At 41.2% G+C, this 19,922-nt stretch overlaps 3 protein-coding genes across 7 annotated transcripts in view; 1 reads left to right on the top strand and 2 right to left on the bottom strand.

Moving 5' to 3' along the window:
• The window catches only part of LOC127009033 (coiled-coil domain-containing protein 177-like), a 21,996-nt gene extending 19,271 nt beyond the window's left edge, over nucleotides 1–2,725 (bottom strand). Inside the window, exon 1 of one of the 2 annotated variants that reach the window (XM_050881698.1) lies at nucleotides 2,480–2,725. The gene's annotated coding sequence lies outside the window, so the exon portion shown is untranslated. Of the gene's footprint in view, nucleotides 1–2,373 lie in introns of both variants that reach the window. The other variant, XM_050881699.1, reaches the window with a different exon arrangement.
• Nucleotides 2,726–4,054: 1,329 nt separating this feature from the next.
• Nucleotides 4,055–11,283, bottom strand: LOC127009038 (trafficking protein particle complex subunit 1-like). Of its 4 annotated transcripts, XM_050881707.1 has the most exons (6): nucleotides 11,156–11,283; nucleotides 10,688–10,844; nucleotides 9,151–9,256; nucleotides 8,267–8,320; nucleotides 7,820–7,975; nucleotides 4,055–6,341 (listed from the first exon to the last, which is right to left on the bottom strand). In XM_050881707.1, the coding sequence occupies exons 3-6, from the start codon at nucleotides 9,247–9,249 to the stop codon at nucleotides 6,213–6,215; spliced, it is 438 nt and encodes a 145-aa protein (XP_050737664.1). In that variant the 5' UTR covers nucleotides 9,250–9,256; nucleotides 10,688–10,844; nucleotides 11,156–11,283; the 3' UTR covers nucleotides 4,055–6,212. The 4 variants fall into 4 exon arrangements, with proteins under 4 accessions (XP_050737664.1, XP_050737663.1, XP_050737667.1 ...); XM_050881706.1 differs by lacking the exon at nucleotides 10,688–10,844 and having other exon boundaries at nucleotides 11,156–11,216; XM_050881710.1 differs by lacking the exons at nucleotides 10,688–10,844; nucleotides 11,156–11,283 and adding an exon at nucleotides 11,088–11,109.
• A 2,505-nt stretch (nucleotides 11,284–13,788) lies between these two features.
• LOC127009035 (uncharacterized) lies at nucleotides 13,789–19,789 on the top strand. Its single transcript, XM_050881704.1, has 8 exons — nucleotides 13,789–14,190; nucleotides 14,476–14,649; nucleotides 15,750–15,855; nucleotides 16,051–16,143; nucleotides 17,094–17,154; nucleotides 17,390–17,473; nucleotides 17,842–17,987; nucleotides 18,395–19,789. The coding sequence occupies exons 1-8, from the start codon at nucleotides 14,070–14,072 to the stop codon at nucleotides 18,672–18,674; spliced, it is 1,065 nt and encodes a 354-aa protein (XP_050737661.1). The 5' UTR covers nucleotides 13,789–14,069; the 3' UTR covers nucleotides 18,675–19,789.
• Nucleotides 19,790–19,922: the final 133 nt, after the last annotated feature.

Raw genomic sequence — 19,922 nt, 5'->3', positions numbered from 1 at the left:
ACACTATCTTTTTCTGCATTTTTCTCTCTCTTTTCAGTGTCTCATGTCTTTATTTTTTCGCTTGTTCTGTCTGTCTTGTTTCTCTAGCTGTTAGTTTGATTGTATTTGTGTGTTTGTGTCTGTCTGCCTGTCAGTCTGTTTGCATTTGTATGCCTCCCTGTCAGTTTGTATTTATGTGTTTGTCTTTGTCCATTTTTCCGTCTCCCTGAATGTTTTATCTCTGCATGGCTGTCTTTATATGTATGTATGTATGTATATATGTATGTATGCATGTATGGATGCATGTGAATATGTTTGTTGTTTGTGTTTCGGGTTGTCCTTCATCATGTAGTTGTGTATGAATATTTGCCTAACACTTTCTCTCTCTCTCTCTCTCTCTCTCTCTCTCTCTCTCTCTCTCTCTCTCTCTCTCTCTCTCTCTGTGTGTATATTATATATATATATATATATATATATATATATATATATATATATATATATATATTACCGACGGACTCTTCTAGGTTATAGAGGTGGTATTGTGAGTAGCTTACTCCTTATCCTAAAATTTATTCTTCTTTATATGGACCTACTTAGCCTAAGCTTTGCACATGTTACTTTAGACCCCCTCGCCAGCGTCACACGGACCACTGTTGACATGTTCACTTAGTCCCACATCACTGTCAACATAGTCTTTTAGTGCCCCGTTTTACTATCACGAACAGCACCTTGATTTACCGTCGCACGGATGTTTGTCAGAATCTTCCTTTGTCGCTGGGGTGCCGTTGACGCCCTGAATGCAAGGCGGATGTTACAGTTCGTCCTTATTACAAAAGGTAGTTTTTTAATGGTAAAACCGACCTGCTATCAGTGTTCCCAGCCGATGATGTGGCGAGGGATGGCGACTAGGCGGGGCTGCTATTTGTTTTTCTCCCTCAGGTCAGGGTCACTGACACTGTAAAGTCATCCACATACGCCTTGGGGACGGGGCAATGTTGACAAAATCGAATATTTTAGTAATTGGGCGTGCTACCTCACCCGAACCCTTCATGATACTCGTGGACTTACTCCGTCAGACCTCTTTGGCCAGACCCCTCATCTCCGGTGTAGTGAGAACAGCTATATGTATTATATAATGAAATCAGCTCGCACCTCTGCCTCAGGCTTGACTCGTGGGAGCGTATTCCATGTGTGTGTGCGTGTGTGTGTGTGTGTGTGTGTGTGTGTGAGAGAGAGAGAGAGAGAGAGAGAGAGAGAGAGAGAGAGAGAGAGAGAGACCAATGTAAGAGTGATATATTAAACTATAAATAAAATACCGTAGAATTAATCACACATAGCACACTGTGTACTAACTCTACGGTGATTAACTTATACTTTCACTTATCGCTCTAGTACAGTGCTGGTCTGGCTAATCAGGTTTATATATCTCTCTTCATGTGAGGTTACGTACTTGATCAGTGATTATCAAAGCATGTAAGGCAAGAGCGTCGAACTGAACAAGCAATGAGTAAGTCGCAAATCGAGGTCCGAATGATGTTTTCGTCGCTACGTCATGGTTCTAATCATCACGCTGGGAGCAGTGTTCCAGCGACCTTTGTTGACAGCTCTCCTTTTACGTGCCTATGTTTCCCTCTTTTCTTCATATTTTAGTTTCAACTTAAGTGTGAAAATGAGCTATTTTTGAGTAGTTGTGCTGTGACTTTTTTTTAACTATATTAACATAAGAGCCTCGCTGTCGCTATAACTATATATTTGCAAGGTGTATTTTGCTGATTTTAGTCGTATTTGAATTGCTTGGAAATAGAAGCTATAATATACAAGTACATTTTACTGTGAAAAGTCTCAGTTTACTTGTAACTAAAGCCCACGTAGGTTATTAATACCGCCATACATGATTCTTTAGGGAGTGTACGTAAACTCAACCACTAAAACTCAATTCCACTGAAGCAAGAAACAGGAACAAAATAACAGTGCAGTGTAGTCTTATTGATGAAGTGTTCTACATCACAACGCTGGACTTTAGACCCGTCAGTGTATTGCAAGGCACACTCTCTCTCTCTCTCTCTCTCTCTCTCTCTCTCTCTCTCTCTCTCTCTCTCTCTCTCACACACACACACACACACACACACACACACACACACACACACACGATAGGTGAGGAAAGAGGAAAGGGAAGCGGAGGGGAAAAAAGGGAAGGGGAGAACGGGTTAGATATTTTGGGAATAGAAGAATGAATGAGAATGAGTGCGGAAGGAAAGGGGAAAACGACACACACACACACACACACACACACACAAACTCACCTCACATCACATCCACCAAATTCACTTAAGACGCAGTTCATTAACCTTACCACGAAACAACAAACAGCAACACACAGACTTATATACGTACGTGGAGAGCAACTGTGAGACTAACGCTTCACCCTCAAGATATTAAGGAAAGATCTTGACCACCGCAACACTCAGCAGGAAGGAGGGAAGGAGGGCGCGAGGCTTACCGAGAGAGCAGCGGCGAGGCTCTATGTGTGCTCGGGTGTTGGCGGGAAGGTGGTAGTGGTGGTGGTGGTGCGTCTTGGAGTTTGGAGGCGAAGTGCGGGAGCTTCTTGAGGCGTCCTTAGCAACGCCTTGACAACCAATTGGCGGAGACTGCCGGGTCAATGAGGGAGTGTGGGGGGCAGGGGGACTTTGGTGCTATTTAGATTATGTAGTAGGGGAGAAAAGCGCGAGAAAATAAGGAAATAGAGGAAAAAGGTATATATTTTGGGGGAGGAAGGGGATAGGTAGGGAGACTTTCCTGCTATTTAGATCATGTAGGAGGGGAGGAAAGGGTGAAGAAATAAATTGGATAGAGGAAGAAAAGGTACATGGACAGTTGGGAAAGGAAGGGGATGGGTAGGGACGGAAGCAGGGAGTATGAGGGAGAGTTACATGAGGAAGGGGCAATATAAGGGGTGGGGGGGAAGGTTTTGTGTGGAGGATAATGGAGATGTGTGAAGGGACGAAAAGGTAAAGGGTGAGAGGAGAAGATAAGGTGAAAGGGAAGAAAAGGGTGAGGAAATAAGGTGAAAGATCTGATTGTGGGGAAGGGGAGGAATATCAATAGGGTGTTAAGGAGGATTTGTATAGGGACTAGTTGGGAGGTGATGGGGAGGAAGGTTGTTTAAGGGACGGGAAATGGATAATATGGAGATAGTATGGGGGAGGAAGGGGATGGGTAGGGATGGAAGCGGAAATAGGATGAGGGATAGTTATGTCAAAATAGGGAAATATAAAGTTTGTGGGGAGGGAGAGGTATAGATAAGGGGGATGTGTAAAAGAGAAAGGGTATGAGAAGAATGGTGGAAGAAAGAGGGAAGAGTAAAGGGGATTATATAGAAGGAGAGGACAACAATCGTCTGGGGAAGAAAAGTGGAAAGTATGAAGATTTTGTACTGGAAAGAGGATGGTTGTGGGTGAAGGGGAAGAAGAGAAGATGGGAAAGGTAAGAAAAGGTTAATGGGGGGATTATATTGATGTTGTGGATGTAGGCGTATAGCTGCGATGTGTGTGTGTGTGTGTGTGTGTGTGTGTGTGTGATAAATCAGTGTGGGATCTCATAATTGCTTTCTCCCACTAACTCTCCCCTGACACACAAGACAGGAAACATTACCCTTCCCATACACCGCTCCATACATACCCCACTCAAATCCATACACCTCACCCAGCACTTGACTCATCTGCCTCTCCTCATGCTGTCTTGCCTTTCATTGTTACTCCCTGTCTGCTCCTCATCAACCCAATATAATGTAGGCAAGTTAATGAGCTGAAACTGTGTAATGCCCATGAAATAATGAGCCTTAAGCATCTGCCACTATCCCCTTTACATTATATGTTTTCAGTGTCTGTGGTTCAGCTTCAGGTTTTTGTGCATTCAGAAAACCTCTTACATGGGGCTGACCTGACTTCTGGCCCATAATATTTTCACTGCTCTTTTCCCTTTTCAAGACTTGATGCTTGTTATTGCAGCACTGCATTATTTAATGAAATAAAGGTCAGGGAAAATCATATATCAGTGGATGAAATAAAGGTCAATGCAACTATCACAGTTTATTTGAATAATTCCAAATGTGTCCAGTACCTTCCCACACAAGGGTTTGGGAATCTCTCAACACCTTCCATATAAAATCTGTATTATTTTTAATATATGAATGCATAAACTTATAAAGGAAAAAAATATTTACTTTTTCCATTTGCACAAATGATGCAAAGCTTAGTACTTTTCATTTAGAACCTGAAAAATTGCCATTTTTTTTTCATCAAGTCAACAAGTGTGCAGATTTCTAAACAATACTTTATAATTATGACTAAATATAACTTACTGTTTTTTTTTTTACCTGAGTACAACATAAACATTATATATATATATATATATATATATATATATATATATATATATATATATATATATATATATATATATATATATATATATATATATATATATATATATATATAATAGCTACAATAAAAACTCAATTATCCACAACTGCATCATCTGCCAACTCGACCCTACCCACATGTTAACCTATCACAGTACCCCTATAAGATGTTGTCAAGGAAATTATCCACATTAAGACCTAGACACACAAAATTATCAGAAGAAACACATATCTTAAAGTTAAGTGGGAAAAGTGATGCACAAAACTATCACATAGATAGCATACTGTATGGGTTATGTGGGGAATTAATGTGAATGGAGAACAACCTGCCATGCTTGTTGGGGAGGGAGCCGATGACTGTCCATGGAGTGGACTCACCTGCTGCACCTCTGTATACCTGTAGGTTGTGGCTGGTGCATGCTGCCCCACCTGTGTAAAGTCTTGCCTTGTTTTCTGACACACTGACTCGAGACACTGCGAGGTGTGAGCAAGACAGCCATGAACATTGGTTTGTTAGCACATGAGTGGCTACAGCAGCTGTTACTGGTACAAAATTAACCATTTTTCCTCAAGCTTCAGCTTCAACAGTCACCTCCCGACATAAAATATAACTGTTGCTCATAAATCTTGTGCAGAAGAGTTACAGTCCATAAAGATAGCTCAAAAGGGATATTTATTTTACAAATTCATGTGGCAGTTGTGGGGGATATACCTGAGTCTCAGATGACATGAAGATTGCTACTCCCAGCTATAGCCTCGCCTCACACCATTCAGAAAGTGAAAATGATATAATCCTTGACTCAAATGATGTCCTGTGTGATCCCTCTAAACTTGACAGTCACTCCATGCATGACTGAGATGGCCGAGGGTTTCCTCAGTGCTCAGGAAACTTTTTTTTTTATCATTTACTCATGAATAAAACAATAAGTCTTGAAAAAATATTATGTATGAAATAAACAACATCTATTGATTTAACAAAAAATCAGAGCACACTTAATCTTGGTCCTTGGAAGTAAACAGCTGTTTCTTGTAAGTGACAGTTGGGTCATTCATGGATTGCAGTGACTACTCTGGAACTCATGTCTAGAAGTGTCAGTCATACAAACTCCTTCCACATTATCCAGATTTTTCATTTATTAGCAAGGGCCTTGGCTGAATTAATTTGGATAACTTAAAGTTACTGTGTATATATATATATATATATATATATATATATATATATATATATATATATATATATATATATATATATATATATATATATATATATATATATATTATAATCAAGACATGAAATTAAAGTTTTCAATATTTCAATGAAAATATAGAAATGCCCTGCTTAAATTTTGCTGTAAAATACAGTATACCACAACCAACTGGTAAATCACATTAATTTTACACATAATGTCATTCTCCAGTTCTTCACTTGTGAGGAAGACAAATTTGAAATGTTATAAGTAATAAATTGAGGTCAATATGAGTGTCTTACTGGAAATAGGAAACACTTGTAACCTATCATATATCAGACTGGAAATAGGCCTATGAATAGGGGGCGTTACATCAACACTGAATCTTTACATAATTTTCTCTTCTGTTGCACACATATTGAGAGTGAACCCCTTGAGGAATGTCCATTCATGTATCCATAACACATTTTAGGTAACATCTTTCATACAAAGAATAACAAAATCCAAAGGTGTATATTGATCAAAGAACTTTTTGCAGTAGATCTTGGGCTCTGGGAAAGATAAATTATTGCAGTTTCACCATTAAACTCTGGCTCAAGACACTACTGAGCCAAGGCTGAGGCACCTCAGGCTGGCCGGGAGGCATGAGCAGGGCTTTGCCGCACCACCTCATCTAGCTTGGCTGCAAACAGTTCACTTTCAATGGGCTTGTTGAGGGGACACATGGGGTTGAACACCACATACTCTACATAAACCTGAGGAAGAAGCAGGGAGGAAGATGTATTAGTCCAATGGTTCCTAAACTTGGGGTCACAAAGCATTTTTCTTGAGGTCACCAAGATATTAAATTCTTCATACTTGTTCAGTTCCTAAATCTGCAGAATTGTGTGTGTGTGTACACTGGGGTCACAACTGGTGCAGGTTGCCACCAGCAAGTTACGTTAGTGCTCGCTGCGTGTGTTTAGCAACGAAAGGGTTGAAAGAAGTCATTTGAAGACTTGCAGTATATGTTAACAAAAGACGCACCATTTGGTGGTGGTCACAAAGTGTATGTCATTTTAGGGTGCTTGAGCTTATCATAGCAGGCGAATTATTTAATAACAAATGCTTCAATTTCCATAAAAATCAGGTAATAAAAATGATCATTACAAGAAGTTGCTCTGCTCATATTCTTAAACAAACAGACAAAAATTTATGTCACAGGAACCAGCAGCTTATGCTCCCATCGTGGACCTTTTGTTTAAGACACAGATAAACTTAAAGAGTGAGTGAAGTGCTAAAACACAAACAGCAAATAATATTAAAGGAACTGAACAACTCAAAGCTTAGTGAATTATGAAACAAACAATATGCAGCCACCAAGCAAGTCACCGTTGCCAGATTATCGTACTCAGAGCCTCGTATTTACCGGTTTCTGAGCCATAGCTATTGCCAAAAACACCAATAATTAACCATTTTAACGATAACTATATATGAAGGCAGTTATTGGGGTCGAGGAGGCAGTTTTGGGGTCGGAAATCAGCAAACGTAGGAGGCTGAGTACGACAATCTGGCAACGTTGAAGCAAGTAGCGAGTGTTGCAGACACTGACCAGGGGAAGGAATCTGTTGCATGGCCAAACTTTTGTTTCGATACCCAGACTTGGCCAGACTTAGCCGAGCCCCAGATACTTTACCTGGATTCTATTTTGGTTCCTGGACTTGACTGGGCATATGTCCAACAATTGCAGGAAGCCAGATTTTGCACAGGAAATCCGATATTGGGACATCAAGGGTTGAATGTATTTAATAGCAAACTCATCCACTACTTCCTCCATCTGAATATTTGCAAAGACAGATATGCAAAGTCCTGGTGAGAATTTTATGTCATTTTACTTATCTTCAAGGGCAGACCACCTAGCCTTGAGCATATAATCTGTGTGGTCTATACATCTATATAAATATATCTCTAGGGCTGGTCACTCTACTCTCCTCATATGGGAAACAGGAGGACAGCAACAGACAAGACAGTAGACAGAGCAGGAAATTAGTGACAATGACATGCATCAACAGTGTAAATCTTTGTCATTCACTTCCATGCTGATGCTGTTATTTGTAGAAGGAAACAGATTTACTTATAAAAATTTGGTTTATCTATCATGTCTCAACACTTTATCTGAGGTCAAAACTCGCACAGATCTTTAATGTTTTGAATGGTCTGGTCATTTCCCACATCACTTCCCTATTGTGCTGACCTGTGTGTATATTTGGTGCAGCAACTCCTTGATTCCCTGCGCTGCCACATCAGTGTTGAGCACAAATTTTATTCTGGAGGGAGTCTCAAACAAGTGCAGGCGGTACTTGTTGGTGCAGTAGGTGAGGTAACCTTCCTTCAGGTCTACTGGAGACACCTGAAAGAGAAAGATGAAAGTCAAGCAAAAAACAAAGCAGAAACTACACCACATGTATATACCTATAAAAAATATAAAAAGTACAAAGGTATTCATTCACCATACAGTCTAGGCTACAGCTACACAGAGGCTAAAATAAATGGAAGCTGACAATCAATGTTGAAATTTTCTTAGTGAAAATTATTCTGAAGTAATGTTAATATAGATACAAAATTTATATACCAATAACATTCAAAAGACAAGAATGAGACAAGTGGCACTTTACTCATGTAAGACTCACACATTACTTACCTTTGTTACAAATGATTTAATGGAGAATATCATGCCATACATCAACTTTGCTTCCTGGAATTATAAGAAAATTCATTACTGCTTTTCTTTCCCAGATTTTCTTACACCTTATGAGGGTTTGTCATATTAGTGAGGGAAGTTTAAAATTTATGCAGTCACTATATTTACCATATCATGTGGTATCAACAAATATATATATATATATATATATATATATATATATATATATATATATATATATATATCTATATATATATATATATATATATATATATATATATATGTATATATATATAAGAAAGGTTTATGGAGAAGAGGAGGAGATTGTATCACGTTTTTGTAAATCTAGAGAAGGCATTTGACAGAATACCAAGGGAAATTATAAGATGAGCATTGAGAAGGCAAAGAGTACCAGAAAGATTGGTTGAATCGGTGATGGGACTATATGAAGGTACAAAATTGAGAATGAAAACAGTGGTGGGAACATCAGATGAGTTCGAAATTGGAGTGAGGGTTCACCGGGGAACTGCCCTCAGCCCACTCTTGTTTATAACAGTAATGGAGGAGACCACAAAGGAAGCAAGAGGAGAGGCACCATGGGAGCTGCTGTATGCAGACTTGGTAGTAAATGCAGAGACAGCAGGGGAAGTGAAAGAAAAGTTCTTATGAACATAAAACTTTAGGCTTTGAGTTCAAAGTTTTCTGTGACAAAAGAAAGTGTTTATGTGAATTGTGAGTTTTCTTCTACATCCTTCAGAGGGTCCACAAGGAGGAGCTCTCCCAACACATGAAAACAGTTTCTGTTCTTGTAGAAAAGAGGCTACGAGCAACAGCTCCTAAGGGCAGGAGCCTTCTTATGATGTACTTTTGAGATCACCACCTACCTCCTCCCTGGACATGCCAGACTGTTTCTTACGGATCCATTCAGCATAGTGGAGCAGCTGGCCATCACGGTCAAACATGTACAAGTTGTAGATTGTCATGATGGCCCTGGAAAGAAAGTAAAAACTCAAACGAGTATACGACAGAAAAGAGCTATAGTTTTTGCTTATGTTGTTGTTTCAAGATTTAAGTTAATTTGTGACAATTTCATGGTTATAGTCATTGTTGGAGCCTGATGTAACAATACAATTTTGAAACCATTCTATTAAACGATTTCTGTATAGCATGAGACCTGACTGTTACACATTGTCTTTTATTCAACATAAAACAAATCAGGAGCCCTTGCTTGGCTAAGTCCAAGTGTTCAGCGTGTGGACTTGGTGAGCCTGTGGACCTAGGTTCGAGTCCCAGCAAAGCATGCTGATTTTTCAAGCCATCACCGAGTGGTGGAAGATTACCCACATGCTGCCTAGATCTTAAAACAACCCTAACCTGAGCAATTTCAGCCAAAAAGGAGCACTGAGGGGCAGCATGGCTCAAGCAAGAGTCATATATCACAGCAGCCACTATAAATAAAATTCGCCTGCGCCATGAACAGGCTGGGGCCGTCCAAGAGCCCCCTCAAGAGAGCCTACTGACACTACAGGCAGCACTTATAAAAAAAAAAGTGCAAGAGCAATCCGTCACTGATTGGCTGCATCAGCTTCTCGGTGACTAAATCTTTCCTGCTTTTACTTAATTGTAATGTAGAAGAAATGAACTTTGCTTATGGGGTCCCATCTAAGTCTCAGTTGGTCAAAATTAACTTTAAACTCATTAAAAAAAATAGGTGCTCTCTGTAGCACTGGTAGGCTTTCTTTAGGGGTTTCTTTGACGACCCCAGCCCTCAAGTGGCGCCGGTGAATTTTATTTATAGTGGCTACCAGGGTATATGACTCTCGCATGGCCCATGCTGTTCCCTGGTCCTTCTCTTGACTAAAGTCACTGAAGTTAGGGTTGATCATAGATCTGAGCAGCATGTGGGTAATCTTTCGCCACTCGGCGATGGTTTGAAAAATTAGTGTGTTTTGGTGGGGCTCCAACCTAGGTCGATGGGCTCATCACACCCGCATGCTGACCACTCTTGGATTGAGAAACCTCTTTGGGGGGTTATTAATGAGAGGGTAGCCTAAGAATTTCAAGACACTGACTGCTTATTTCTGTACAAAATATTATGCTTTTTAATATGGATCGTATTTTTTTCCAGAAATCACTATATGATTGACTTTTCAATGCCTGTTGTACACCCGCCGCCACCCCACACCCACCCGTTACCATCGGTCTGTGAAGTGGACCCATCCCTGCCGCCAATTTATCCCGTACTGCACTTCGTATTTCTAGACTATAGACTCGAGGCATGACTTAGTGACCAGATTCAGAATTCAAGTTAGTGTGGGTAAACCAGATTGGGCTGACGTGACTAGTGACCTCCAACAGGAATCAGTCTTAGGTCCATTATTATTTACCATATACATCAATGATCTTGACTGCAGCCCTTACCCGTTTGCTGTTTGTGAGTTAGCTAATCCGTTCTATCGCGAAGCACATTGACGCCTTTGATGAGCCACCAGTACGAGGGCCAGCAGGGGGGCGTGTGGCCGGCGGGGACAGCTGGGCCAGGGTCGGTATTCTCAGACGCTTCCGCCTCTCACGTCAACTATTTCCAAAGGCCAAAAAGGAGATCAATCGGAATCTCACGAGTGTTTCCTTAGGTTCAGGATACAGAAGAAGGGTCAAACTACTACCAGGTTCATTAAACTACCTCTGGAAATGCCCTAAACCCGTTACGAAAGCCCTATGAAATGTGGGCGTGTGGACCCCGAAATGTTTGAGAATATGGTCCCAGGACTGTCTTGGTTTCTTGATTCCTTTCCTATGTGCTTGTTGCCGCTTCAGTTACTTGTTAGCCTCTCAGTTATTTTATCTTCAGTGTTTTAATAGAGGGCTGGTTAGTCTCCGCCTCCTCACCTTCGTCCAGCGGGTTTGTTTACATGCACGCCTTCTTCTCAACGCTGCCAGATTATCGTACTCACCACATTCTATTTACCTTTTTTTTTTAGACTTAACTATTGCAATAAGACACAGATAATTAACCATTTCAACGATAACTATAAAATGAATGTAGTTGTCGAGGTGGAGGAGACAGTTTTTGGGTGGGAAATGGGTAAATGTAAGACGCTGAGTACGACGATCTGGCAACTTTGCTTCTTCTTCTTCATCTTTTGACCTTACTTATACTTGCTTTTTTACACTTAAATACTTCACTACGCACTCTTAGTTGCTTCACTGCGCACACGTATATGCTTCACCCTGCCCTGAGCTCTATTATCCTGTTCACTTTGCTTCCACGTACTTTCTGCTTTTCTATTTTATTTTCCTTTTCTTCACTTAAGCAGTTTTCTTTTTGCATATACCTTTTCGGCCCTTTAGTTTGTTTCTACTATTACTCTTGTTTTTTTTCTCTTTTCTTTTAGTGTTGAGTTCTTTTTTCCCCAACATTCACTCAGTTTCGTATACTTCATGTGCAAATAATTATGGCTTCTTTAGTTTGACTGAGTACACCTGTAGTCATAGGCGCTGCGAAATAGTTAGGCAGGCAAGCCGAGCAGGCATATAACTGGTTGTGTGTGACCACCCTGAAAGAGAGAGAGAGAGAGAGAGAGAGAGAGATTCATACTTGTGGAGAGGATACTACAACAATATGAATAATTACCACTACTACTACTATATACTACACCCTTGTTACAGTGGAGAGAGCGGCACACGACATGAATTGATTTTCTTCTTGCTCGTTTCCCTGAACTCTTGAATTGACGTGTTTGCAGGAAGGGAAAGGTTGCGAAAACGATGCGAAAAACTTAAACAATGCGCCCGTAAGCGATGCGAAAAACTTAAACAATGCGACCGTAAACGATGCGAAAAACTTAAACAATGCGCCCGTAAGCGATGCGAAAAACTTAAACAATGCGCCCGTAAGCGATGCGAAAAACTTAAACAATGCGCCCGTAAACGATGCGAAAAACTTAAACAATGCGCCCGTAAGCGATGCGAAAAACTTAAACAATGCGATCGGAAACCATGCGAAAAACTTAAACAATGCGACCGTGAACAATGCGAAAACTTAAACAATGCGACCGTGAACAATGCGAAAAACTTAAACAATGCGACCGTGAACAATGCGAAAACTTAAACAATGCGATCGTAAACGATGCGAAAAACTTAAACAATGCGACCGTGAACAATGCGAAACGCGTAAACAATGCGGAGTTATGCTATTTGTTGTTGTTATTATTACTATAATTATATGTGTTTCGTGTGGTTCACAGTGGTATATGTATGGCACCTATGTAAAATATAGATGGATTACCATTAATTAACCTAAGCTTATGTTACTATATTTGTATGTTGTGTTTGCCTCAATATTACACGATGCCAGTGGTTAGGTTCATCATATTAAGGAACTTTTTTTTCCCAAAGCATTTCTTCATAGTATGGTCTTGCAGTAAGCAATAATGGTGGAACAGCTATGTCCCGGCAGTTAGCCAAGCGGAGCATATACACAACAATTAGGATGCATAAAAATCAGGGTTGTTTTGATTTAAATCAAGTGAGTAAAAATAATAAAAATTAAATATACTGTATTTAAAATTATTTATGTGTTTTATCAAGAGTAAATATATATATATATATATATATATATATATATATATATATATATATATATATATATATATATATATATATATATATACAATGGCATAAAACTCAAATGTAGACAAGCAATTCAGACTGCAGCAAATTTTTCTTCACCAACATTGTAGTGCGAGAATGGAATAAGCTTCCACCTTCAGTGGGCCAGTGTAACACGATTGACTCCTTTAAAAACAAGCTCGACCGTCACTTCCTTCAACTTAATAATAACTAGAGTTGAAATGCACCGTTTTGGAGCCATCTGATTAATGTAGAATCACTTAGGTTTAAGGGCAGACCACCTAGTCTGGTCCATGGGCTCTGTGTGGTCTGATTTTCTAAGTAAATCTATGTAAAATCTCTCTCTCTCTCTCTCTCTCTCTCTCTCTCTCTCTCTCTCTCTCTCTCTCTCTCTCTCTCTCTCTCTCTCTCTCTCTCTCTCTCTCTCTCTCTCTCTCTCTCTCTCTCTCTCTCTCTCTCTCTCTCTCTCTCTCTCTCTCTCTCTCTCTCTCTCTCTCTCTCTCTCTCTCTCTCTCTCTTTTTGGGCTGCTAGGACATAGGCGGTTTGTCTGTCATGAATTGCCAGGAAAGTGTCGTCAGAAGTGCCGTGCCTCACGGTGCCTGACAGGATCAGAGGAGTCAGTATCTTGAAAGTTATTAAAGAGCTTATAATTATATGGATTATGTCTAGCAAACTTTTTTCTCTCCAGTCTGACTTACTCCTTCACTCCTTCATACACCAGTCTTATACCTGGTTTGTCCAGTCAATATTTCTCCCTATTCATGTTTCGTTAAAAAAAGTTTTCAGAATCAGTGTGAATTTGTTGTAAGTATGTTTGTTGGTAGTGTGAGGTGACTACGTTTGTTATCATATCACCTGACAGATAAGGCCGTGGTACAGGACGGAACACCCTTCAGTTAGTGAGCACTGGTGATGTGAGTAGCGGGCCGCGACGTGGCTCACCTACAGAAGGCTCTTGAAAGCTTGGTGGTAACTCAATGCCCCGGCCTCTCATGATCAGAATTTGAGAAACTGCCTGATATTGGACAGGATCGATTGCGTCTATACTGTGGAAACTTAGAGTAAAATATGACGCGAGGAGACAACTGTGAGAGTTAAAAGAAAAAAAAAAAACTTCAGACTAGTTTAATTTCCTAAAGGAACTATGCGCCTGTGCCGGGGATCTATTGCATGCTCGCTAAAAGATACATTTCCTTCGAGATGCACCGTGGCGGCGGAGGAGCCAACGCGAATGTGGTGGTCACTCTGTTGTTCCTCCATCTGTTAGGCTGCGTCCAAGGTCGAAATTATGGTAATATACATACTGTGTGCTGGTGTTAAGAGTTAGTTTGCTGCTTCAATCTAATCGTCTTATCTATTATGTAACTCACTTTTGTTTGTTTTTCCAAACAATGTCCAAGTATCGTATCCCCGTGACTCTTGATCATTAATGCTTGTCATTCCCTTTGAACTCTTCCGAAGGGGCTGCACTGCTACCAAATTAGATTATCTTGTTAATAATTCAGTGAAGTTGGCCTCCTTTCCTTGATTGGAGTTTTTGACTGTACTGAAATCATATCTATTTGACCTCTGCCAGGCCCCCACGTGCCCGACGACCCTTGCCACACCCAGGAGGACTGCGTGGCCATGGGGTGGACGCAGCCGCTGCCGGAGTGTAAGGCCTCCGCGTGCACCTGTCCCCCCGGCACCTGCGCCATCTACACCGTTTCCTCGGGGAGCTTTGACTACCAGTACTTCTGTGGGCCCTGCGGTGAGAACTAGGTACACAGTACTACACACACACACACACACACACACACACACACACACACACACACACACACAAATGTTTCCCACCTTCACTGTACTGTGTTTAGGTTTTCTTCCCAGTCTGACAAGGATCAGCCATAGATTAAAAAAATAAATATCAAACACTCATGCCTAGAAATGCACTTTCAATATCATGACTTACTACACCCAACCGCCACTCACTGAAGCTCTTGAGTTTAGTGAAGAGTTGAGTAACTGAGCAATTTCGTCACCAAGTTTTATCAAGAAGCTGACGGCCCAGTCATTTCATTTCATAATCCTGGTTTTTAAAACGTGTTGTTGTAGGCTTATATATATATATATATATATATATATATATATATATATATATATATATATATATATATATATATATATATATATATATATATATATATATACAGCAAAATGCTCGTAACATACTGATCAATGTAAAAGAAAACAGGAGGTAATGCTAAAAGACAAATATAAACTTCAACCTCATAGCCACTGTAATAGACAGTATCTGGGGTAACCCGGAGATATTAAAATGTTGTAACCCGGATGCCATACTTGCCCTGTGTCCCGGTGTGGTGTCGTCACTCATCCCGTATCGTGAGACATCTCATCCTGAATACATACATGAATTTCGACACGGTACCACGTCTTATGTCGATTGCTTGTCGGGATCTGTCCCACCCAAGTTTATTTATATTATTATGAAAGCAAATGATGACGTATGTATATATATAACTAGGATATCAACAACCACTCTTCTTCTTCTTGTGACCTGTTCCGCTTTGCTTCGCTTTTTAGATCCTCCTTGGTACTTTTTTACACTTAGATGCTTCACTTGATTATTCTGTGATAGTAAAGATTGGGTTCCGCGATGCGAAGTTCAGGATGGGATGTCTCACGACACGGGATGGCAGACGACACCACACCGGGGCAACGGCTTCTTACCCATGCACCACAGGCTCAAGGGACAAAGAGACAGTGAGATCGAGGCCGTGTGCAGCTATGGCGTTTTCCCACAGCTTTACTCCAATAATTTATCTCTGTTTGATTAATCCTGTGTTCCAGGCATGCTGGGCTCCGAGTGCAACAACCTCACTGACTGTGTGGTGGACTGGCAGTGTAGGAACGACTTTTGCGAGTGTGACCAGGGCGTCGTGTACCAGGGAGTGTGGTAAGTTGATGATGTAGTAACTAGGGACGAACGGAGGTTACTTGCATTGTGATTTATATACTGCCTGTTAAGTTATGGTGTGGCTGTGTACGTTGTGATTATAATAGCAATACATCCACAAATCTTAATGTTGTTCTCCTCCTTCTCCTTCTTATTCTTATTGTTGTTGTTCTCCTCCTCCTCCTCCTCCTCCAGCCTGTACTACGAGGCGGTGCCCACCTCCGTCAGCAGCGTGGTCCTCGTCTGCGTCCTGATGTTGCTGATCGCCGTCCAGCAACTCGTCAGCTCGTGAGTGGTGTGGGTGGTGCTGGTGGGAAGGGGTGGCGATATGGTGGTGGGGGATGGAGTGGTAGTACTAGTGGTGATGGTAAGGGTGGTGGTGGTAGTGGTGATGGGGGGGGGAGGAGAATGGTGTGGTGGGTTGGTGGTGGTGGTGATGGTGATAGTGGTGATGGTAGTGACGGTGGTGGTGGTGGTGGTGATGGCGATAGTGGTGATGGTAGTGACGGTGGTGGTGGTGGTGGTGGTGATGGCGATAGTGGTGATGGTAGTGACGGTGGTGGTGGTGGTGGTGGTGATGGCGATAGTGGTGATGGTAGTGGTGGTAATGGCGATAGTGGTGATGGTAGTGACGGTGGTGGTGGTGGTGATGGCCTTAGAGTGCTGGGTGGGTGGGGGGGTTATGGTAGTGGTGGTGACGTTGGTGGTTGTGGTGGTGGCGGTGAAACTGGTGATGGTGGTATAGTGGTGGTAATGATAATGACGGGTTCTGATTATGATGATGATGATGATGGTCGTGATGATCGTACAGGGGTGAGGATGATATTGATGGTGGTGATGAGGGTAATGATAGTAATAATGATAACTATGATAATAAAAAGAAGAAGGAGATCACACTATGTATATTGCCTGGGGGTTGGGATGGCATGTTCCTCCCTTCTCCTTTGTTATTTATCTTCAACAACAAACCATCAACCAAGCAAGCAAGCAAATTATAATGGATGGGTCGAGGCAAAACGTCTGAGTTAGAATTATCATTACTTAAATAAATGTTAGTATTCTTTTTCATCCTCTTTTTATTCAATGTTCATCATCCTTTGGGAAAGTATTGTCTAAACGCATGGCACTAATATTTTTTTACCCTTCGTGTTGTAGAAATAGTGAAGATAATGAAAGGGGAATAATCTCTCTCTCTCTCTCTCTCTCTCTCTCTCTCTCTCTCTCTCTCTCTCATGCAGGAGGAAAGCAATACGGAAGCTGTGTCGCCGCTCGTCAGCCCAAAGCGAAGACGAAGTATCGGTGAGTTTAAAAGACTGTCTGCCTATATAAATCCCTCCTGATTTTCCTCTTTAACATCACACTATTACTTTATCAGTCATCATAGCGAGTAGTGGGCTTTTTTTATTATTGTTTCCCTTTTTTGTGTGTGCCCTTGAGCTGTCTCCTTTGTTGTAAAAAAAAATTAGCAGGTGAAATATCCGTCATTGTGTGTGTGTGTGTGTGTGTGGTAATCGTGTGTTGTGCCTGCCTTCAGAGGGTCGTCGCCAGCAATCCACAGAGCAACGATAAGACCGCCGCCTTCACTATTACCAACACTGACTTCATGGCGACGAATGAGGTGAGTAGAAATATTGGTCATTCATCAAACATGGGAACTTATTACACCGGCCTTAAAGAATGCAATACTTACCAATGTCCATGATGTAATACGGAAAGAATAAGCTCAACAAACCTCTATCTGTGCACCCTTTTTATATTTGTGTGTGTTTTTTTATATTTCTGTCGCGTTTTATTCATTTCTAAAGGACTCACTTTTTTAGTAATTACCTCTTTTTTTTTTCTTTTTTTTTGCGTAGATTAGGATGCATCTCATTACCCACTCATTTACTCTCCCCCTATCTATCGATATATCTGTCTGTCTATCTATACCTATCTGTATCTGCCTATCTATCTATATCTATCTATCTGTCCATCTATCTCCCGCAGGACCCAGACCTAGCGTGGGCCCTCGAGCTCTCCCGCCGGTACAACGAGACCGACGCCTCAACTTGGTCCTCCGCCGCCTCCTCCTTCCCGCCCCCCGACCCCCGCTTCGTCCGGTCCCGCTCCACCGCCCAGCCCGGCCCCTCAGGGTGGGTGTTACGCTGATCATGGAGTGTGTTCTTTATTCAGTGTAGATTATGATTATACTGGCCTTGTTGTTGATGACGTGTTTACAGAGTGTGTTAGCCCGACCTTGTGTTTGGTTAGTGGTGATAAGTGGTCCTCCCCCAGCTCTCTCTTTCTATTTATTTAGCTATCTATTTATCTATCTCTCCAAATACTTCCCATTCCTCCCGTAATCCTTTCAGTATCACTTAATGACTCTTAACATCTCTTCGTATAACACCCTAAACAATTTCAAACTTCCGACAGCATTACATGTACTTCTTCGATGCCTTGTGATAGGATGTTATTAATCTCTCTCTCTCTCTCTCTCTCTCTCTCTCTCTCTCTCTCTCTCTCTCTCTCTCTCTCTCTCTCTCTCTCACACACATAGATGGAGGCAATCTTCAGACGACGCCAGATCTCAGCGCCGCCCCTCCAGCAGGTCTTCGTTCTCCTCCACCTCGTCCTCACGCCACGCCCGCCACTCCTCCGGCACTGTCTCGTCCTGCGGTTCCTCGTTCCCCTCGGCGTCACACTTCAATACGTGTTCCTCCTTCAGCAGCTCGCCTCGTCTCTCCTCTCTCGCCTCTAGTGATGAGTCGTCTCTTCCTACACTGGAGTCGCTGAGAATGGAGTGCGGTGTAAGCGATTTCCAGTCCACCAGAGTGTGACAGCTCGAAAGAGAGTAAAATTAACCATGATCAGGTTTCGTTTCCTCTCGATATTAGTGATGAATTGCATCCCTCTTCCTATTCGAGTGTCTCAGAAGTTCAGTTCTTTGCCACATTTTACGATAAAGGAGGCAGAACAAAGCCAAAACAAAAGTATATAAGAATGTCCGTTATATGCTGCTCCATATAAAAGAGGAAAAAATTTAAAACAATGATCAAAAGTCATCTTCAGGGTGTCTTGATACTCCCATCTTGAAAGAAAGTCGTAAGATAGAAGAATGCAGAAGGAAGGCCTAGGTGAGAGGGATGAGTCATGCTTTATTTATTTTTGAAAATCCTAAATAACTTGGACTATGTGAACCTACTGACCAGACTTGCCGGAATTCACCTCCTTGGGCTTCTATACGTTTCAGAGACCAAGTAATATTGTTATTTTATGGAGTAGGTCACTTCAAGCTTCCAGGCGACAAATGGCAAGCTTTCTGTGACAATCGATGTAATTAGAACCCCGAGCACTAAGAGACTGCGGTATACCGGCAACTAAAGGTTTCCAATATTGACGCAGTTCTCAGGTTGAAGGAGTCAAATAAATGTGTTACTTGGAATTTTTTTTGACTTGTGGAAAGAGAAAAATGACAAGTTTGCTCGATTGTTACAATAGTGAAGACGTATAGATGTTGAGATGTATAAGTCGCTTGGCCTTCTTTGCTGTAAAAAAAAAAAAAAGATCCTTACGTGTTATATATATTCATAGTGATGGCTGTAAGCAAAGCCCACGTAGGATCTATATGAGCTTTGGTTGGAGGGCTTGGTAGGTTATCGTTGGGTGGGTAGAGTTTACTGCTCAGCTGGTTATCGGTTATGTGATGTGGGGAAAGGCATCGAAGAGCAAATCAACTTTACCTGAATAATGGTGTGGTGAAAGTGAGTGTTAAGCGAAACTACCTGATAAGCTGAGTAACTTTTCGATGATTTTTTTAATGTATTTATTTAACTTGATTACTTAATTTAATTGTAGTGTTTATTCAATTTTAAAGATAGTAATGTTTTAATTATCTTTTGAACAGAGGCTAGTCGGTTATCTCATAAGGTAATAAACAATCTTGTCTGAAATATATAGTTTTCTCATTTAAGAATATGATTAGGATTATTCGATACCTTACCCATCTGTGTTTGGATTTTGTTGTGGCTAACGTGAGTCCTCGGAGCATCGTCGCACATACATTGAATGCGTCGAGTATCCGACCT

This window comes from Eriocheir sinensis, chromosome 39 (assembly GCF_024679095.1).
Source record: "Eriocheir sinensis breed Jianghai 21 chromosome 39, ASM2467909v1, whole genome shotgun sequence".
Lineage (NCBI taxonomy): Eukaryota > Metazoa > Arthropoda > Malacostraca > Decapoda > Varunidae > Eriocheir > Eriocheir sinensis.
The sequence above is the reverse complement of the archived record's forward strand: the minus strand, read 5'-3'. Positions and strand labels throughout refer to the sequence as shown.

Coding starts and splice junctions, on each gene's coding strand:
- LOC127009038 (XM_050881707.1), bottom strand. CDS start 9,249: ATGACAATCTACAACTTGTACATGTTTGACCGTGATGGCCAGCTGCTC. Junction 7,976..8,266: donor TTAAATCATTTGTAACAAAG/GTAAGTAATGTG, acceptor TTTCTCTTTCAG/GTGTCTCCAGTAGACCTGAA. Junction 6,342..7,819: donor TGCACCAAATATACACACAG/GTCAGCACAATA, acceptor CTTCTTCCTCAG/GTTTATGTAGAGTATGTGGT.
- LOC127009035 (XM_050881704.1), top strand. CDS start 14,070: ATGCTCGCTAAAAGATACATTTCCTTCGAGATGCACCGTGGCGGCGGA. Junction 14,650..15,749: donor GTACTTCTGTGGGCCCTGCG/GTGAGAACTAGG, acceptor CCTGTGTTCCAG/GCATGCTGGGCTCCGAGTGC. Junction 16,144..17,093: donor GTCCAGCAACTCGTCAGCTC/GTGAGTGGTGTG, acceptor TCTCTCATGCAG/GAGGAAAGCAATACGGAAGC.